This window comes from Nicotiana attenuata, unplaced genomic scaffold (assembly GCF_001879085.1).
Source record: "Nicotiana attenuata strain UT unplaced genomic scaffold, NIATTr2, whole genome shotgun sequence".
Taxonomy (NCBI): Eukaryota; Viridiplantae; Streptophyta; class Magnoliopsida; order Solanales; family Solanaceae; genus Nicotiana; species Nicotiana attenuata.
In genome coordinates, this window is record NW_017670976.1 from 187,337 (window position 1) to 192,801 (window position 5,465).

The 5,465-nt window shown below is 32.8% G+C and overlaps 1 protein-coding gene across 1 annotated transcript; it reads right to left on the reverse strand.

Annotated features, from left to right (window-relative positions):
* Positions 1-2,430: 2,430 nt before the first annotated feature.
* Positions 2,431-4,422, reverse strand: LOC109244969 (hydroxyproline-rich systemin-like). The gene is made up of 2 exons (XM_019412145.1): positions 4,308-4,422; positions 2,431-3,412 (listed from the first exon to the last, which is right to left on the reverse strand). The coding sequence occupies exons 1-2, from the start codon at positions 4,393-4,395 to the stop codon at positions 2,751-2,753; spliced, it is 750 nt and encodes a 249-aa protein (XP_019267690.1). The 5' UTR covers positions 4,396-4,422; the 3' UTR covers positions 2,431-2,750.
* Positions 4,423-5,465: the final 1,043 nt, after the last annotated feature.

Sequence of the window (5,465 nt, forward strand, 5' to 3'; positions counted from 1 at the left end):
GACAATAAGACATTGTCAGAACCTCAAGTGGATGCATCAACTGTCGCTATAGGATGTTGGAGAGGCCGGAATAGTATCACAGTAACGGGAACAATGACGTTTCGATTCAGAATCGCGGTCCTCTCGACGAGACGACATTAGGGTTGTTCTTGAACAAAGACGATGGAGTTTGGGGCTGAGCAACTTGAAGATTCTGTTACCTTTTTTTTAAGTGTATTTCAATGTATCTCGCTGTATTTTCATGTATTTCATTGTATTCATTGTCTTTTTTTCATTGTATTTCAGTGTATCTCGCTGTATTACATGTATTCCATGAATGTATTCATATATTTTTCTTAATTAATATAATTTATGTATTCAAATGTATATATGTATTCAAATGTATCTGCAATATGTATTTATATGTTTTTGCACTATAGATGACCTGCTATACTTCATGTGTTCAATATATTTTTATGTATTTAACTATATTCAATGTAATTATATAATTTCTCTGAAGATTGCTATATTTTTTGGGTATTTTTCAGTTGAGAATCTTTTTTATAACTGGAAATACAAATTTGGTGTATTATAATTGAGTTTGTTGAGTTATATTAGGAGTCTATTATATTAATTGATTCATTTTCCGTTTAAAAACAGCTGAATAGACCATGAATTGCGCTATTTACGTTACTGTATTCACTAATACATATCGTGAGTACAGTCGAATACAATAATCTATCTAGTTGTGATCCCCTGTTTCACGCCGTGAATACAGTCGAATACAATAATCTGTCTAGCTGTAATCCCCTATTTCACGCCGAGAAATGCTACTGTATTCATGAATATAGTAGCTTAAATACATCGAATACTCTAAAATACCTGAAAACATAGCTATATGATGTAATATAGTAAATGATAGCTACAACTAGCTAATAATCACTAAACAATAGTGGTTTGTGAAAATTTCTGGTAAAAATATTCTTGTGGGTTGATTGAGCCCAACAATCAATTACTAGAAATCTAATAGAGACATTTAGATTTAAACAAAGAATATCTTTACTTTCTCAGTAAAGTTAGTGGCTTGTCCGGCCCACTCTCCACAAATTTTACCGATGTTGGTTTTATAATCATTTATACTGTATATTCTGTGGCTCATTAATTTCAGAGTTAACTTTGAAGTAGCACACATTCACGATTTTAATGCCTTCTTTGAGATGTACCTATCCCACCACCAATTGTGCCTTAAACCCAAAACATCCGTGGGACAGGCAGCACAAAGTGTTGCAAAAAAAAAATTGGATGGTTATGGAGAATAAAAGGTTTAGCTTGACGCGTGTCAAAGACACTGTTCTTAAGGATATTTCGCTAACATCGAGATGAATAATATTAGGCGTATTCCCCAGGATTCAACAAGCTCGTCTAGTATGACTAGGAACAGAAACAACAAAGATTTATGAGAAGAAAACCCAGCACAAAGGAAAGAAAGAAAAGTGTTTTCTGTTTTCACACTCCACATGAACACAAGTTGATAGGTTTATATATAAACCAAAGACTTAAATCTGAACGTTGAGAATCATTAAGAATTCAATGCCATGAATTCAATAAGAAAACTGATGCCTGAGAATTTGAAAACGTAAGGCACAGAATTAAATGCCATGAATTCAATAAGAAAACTGATGCCTAAGAATTTGAAAACGTATCACTGTGAATGGGCAAAGAATTAAAGGAAATAGGAAACTGTTATAATTACTCTTTTCAAAAGTTGAAGGAAATCATTATCACACTTAATATTAGCAAATGGACAAACCTTTTGGTCAATTTCAAGATTATAAAAAATGTAACTGATTTCAATACCTATTCAATGTTCATAAACATCGAGATATTAAAATATTCATTCTTTTTGAGATATTAAAATATTGTATTTTTTAACACAAAGCTCCTCCCTCTCATCAACGAATTTTTTTTATCCGCACCCAATAATTTTTATACCAAATTAAATTTTAAATAACTTATCATAATTCGATGACAACATCAAAGCAAAAGGAGGCCATGTAAACAGCATCTATATAATTATGCATTTTCTCCTGAACAAAAAGATTAAATGTTTTCATTCTTTTTCCTTTTAGATTCTTTTGGACTGAGCTATCTATGATCATTCTCGACACAAGGGACTCATTACAAAAAAAGAATCGACTCCAACTTGTAAAAAGGTGATCATAAAGATTAGTGAAATCATTATCGACGTTGCTCAAACTTTTGAATATCATTATCGTTGTATGATTAAGTGAATCAAAGTGAGAAGTAATGTGTTATATATAATTAAGTAAGGGTTAACAATAGCAACGGTGAAAACACGTATCATGTTACTATTGGTTAATGTAGGCATCGGGCGCGCGTCAAAATGCATGTCATTATAATTAATGACAATAGATATTTTTTGACAATGGATTGATAACAAATGCCCTGAAACCATCACTCATCAAATTCATTTACTAAGTACATAGTTATATTACACAAGACTGACTATATATAAAGCATGCACGCAGCCTGCAGGATATATAGAATAAAACTAAGTTACATTAACTGACAAGCCTATATAGCTAGATAACTCACGCTATTAGTGCATCATCATATTTGACAATATATATATAGAGAGAGCGCTGAACTAAAAGCAGGTTATATTAAGAAGTACAAACCAAATAGTATACTACTACTACTTAGTAGGGCCACTTAATATAAAGTTGGGTTGTAGAGCTATAGAAGCCTAATTAATAGGAAGCCTGAAGAGGTAACGAAGAAATTAGAGATTTGTAAGGTTTAAGTCCTTGGCCGCCATATCTGCTTGTGAGTTGACCGATGGGTGCATCATGGTGGGGTGAGGGAGGTGTTAGTGTTCGTTCCTCTCTTCCAATATAGTTACTATCCATGTGATCATCATTAGTAGTAGTAGAGGAGGTGATAACAATTTGACCCTCCTCATCAGCTGGCTTTGGAGTTGGAGGTGATACCATTCTTTCCTCTCTTCCGTAGTTGTTACTATTCATGTGATCGTGATCTTGACAATTAGAGGAAGTGACAATTATCTGTCCCTGCTCATCAGCTGGCTTTGGTGCTGGTGGTGGTATATGACCGTGCTTCCCAAATCTTTCTTGGTTGTCTGATGAAGTGCTCGGAAGCAAAATTAGCAGCTCATTATCACTAATAACATTGCTTGTAATTGTAACTAAGAGCTCACTGCTTTCTCTACCATGCCTGCGGCTTGTGACTTGATCGATTTTCGGATCATGTTTGGGTGCAGGAGGTGGAAGATGAGCGCGTCGTCCAAGTCTTTCTTGGTTACTTGGTGAAGCTGATTCTCGGGATGGAGGTGGAGGTAGTGGAGCTGGCCTTCCATAACCAGATTTTACCACCTTCTGCTCATGTTGCTTTTCTGTAGCACCGCCAAACATAAAGTTAGTCTACGTACGTGATTCACTTTTAACTAGACAAGCCAATGAATTATGTGCATGCACAAGGAAATAAAACAAGATTATAAATTCTAGGGTTAATTACTCAACACCGGAGGCATCGCTAGGAACGCGAGTATAGTACTGTGTATATAGATCAAATATGTGCTAATTCTTGAACACTCTTAACTACGTAAATTCCGATTTTTTCCACGGTAGTTAACACCATATAGATGGTTTAATTTAGAGGAAAATCAACTCTGCAAGAGGTTGAGATTTCTCTCACACCCCACACATGTATTAGGTAGATTTAAAGCGGGTCAAAGGGATAATAAAACAAGCTCTGCTTTTGTTAATCCAAAAAAAAGAAGAAAAATCTCTGCTTTTGGCTTAAATTATGTATACATATATAAAAATAATTTTAAATGTATATGTAATCAATAACAACTAGTCTGAACCCAACAATTCTAAATTTTAAAACCTCTCTGTCCCTAACAAGTATAATTACAAAATGGAAGCAGCAATATTACATCATCTCCTCCAGATAGCTTGAATAGGGCTTTATCACCACGTTTCTAAATTAAAAAAATACTCCTATGTTTCAAAACACCCAGGAAATAGGAAACTGAGGAAAAGAACGAGAAGATACAGGCCAGCGCCATTAATGAAATATAATACTATAAATAAAAATATAGAGTACCATGCCAGTAATGTTATATTGATATCTTCACGTGGATTAACTGAAGAAATGATACTAATGTTAAAGTAAAAAAAAAGGAGTAGAACTGCTCTGTTTCCATTGGTGTTAAATACGAAGTGTTTTGGCAAGAATATCGTTGTATAAACAACAAAGTAACTAGCAAAAAAAAAGATTAGTACCTAGCAAAGTTCTTGCTTCAGATCTTATGAAAACGAGGAAATAGATAAGAAAGAAATTAGCTCTCATGAAGAGAATCATTTTAGTCATCGTTATTTTGTTTCTTAAAACAGACCTCTTTCAAGTCTCTATTTATAGACGAAAAGGAGAAAAGCTCAAGTGCGCAGTGCATTAGCACCAAACTTTCTTTTTTGAAATGATGTTAACTGTCGTTAAGTAGAATAATACTTTTATATTGAACAATCTATGATAGGATCTAATTCTGCAAAAAACACATTTTTAATTAGTCTTATTGCGTATATACTTCATATGTTTCACCTTATTTGTCACTTGTTATCTTAATAAAATAATTATAGTATACCATAACATTTCTGTGATTATAACTAGGGGTGTTCATGGTTCGGTTTGAATCGGTTTTTTCCTAAAAAGAAACCAAACCAAGTAAGTCGGTTTTTCAAATATTAGAACCAAACCAAACCAAGTAAGTCGGTTTTTCTCGATTCGGTTTATGTCGGTTTTTCGGTTTTTTCGATTATTTATCGGTTTTTTCTTAAATATAAGAAATACACTACCAAACACATATTCCGGCGACCACAGTTTCAATGTAACACTATCAAATCAATTGTCCTTTGAGAAATCTATTATTTACCAAAATATATTGATGATAATTGAATCAAATAGTGATGAATAATTTACGGACTCAATTAAAAATATGTTATTTTTAACACGAAATGGATTCTTACACTAAACAAAAGAAAACTACCAATCAACTAGAATGTAAAGGTAAAGAACTATATTAAAAGTGCAAACTATTAACATTTACCATAATTTTTTTGAAACTTTGTATAAAAAAATACATATATGTAGGTGTAATAATAAATTTGAAATAGCTACTCCTATAGTCGGTTTGGTTCGGTTTTTTTCTTATTAAAACCAAAACCAAACCAAATTTGATCGGTTTTTAAAATTCAAAACCAAAACCAAACCAAACCAAAAAGTATCGGTTTTTTTGGTCGGTTTGATTTGGTTTTCGGTTTGGTTCGGTTTTTTATGAACACCCCTAATTATAACATTTTTTAAATTTGTAGTCTTAAACATGTCATAGTATTTGTGTGACAGTAAAAAAATTTCATTTAGCAAATATATGAATATTGTATTCT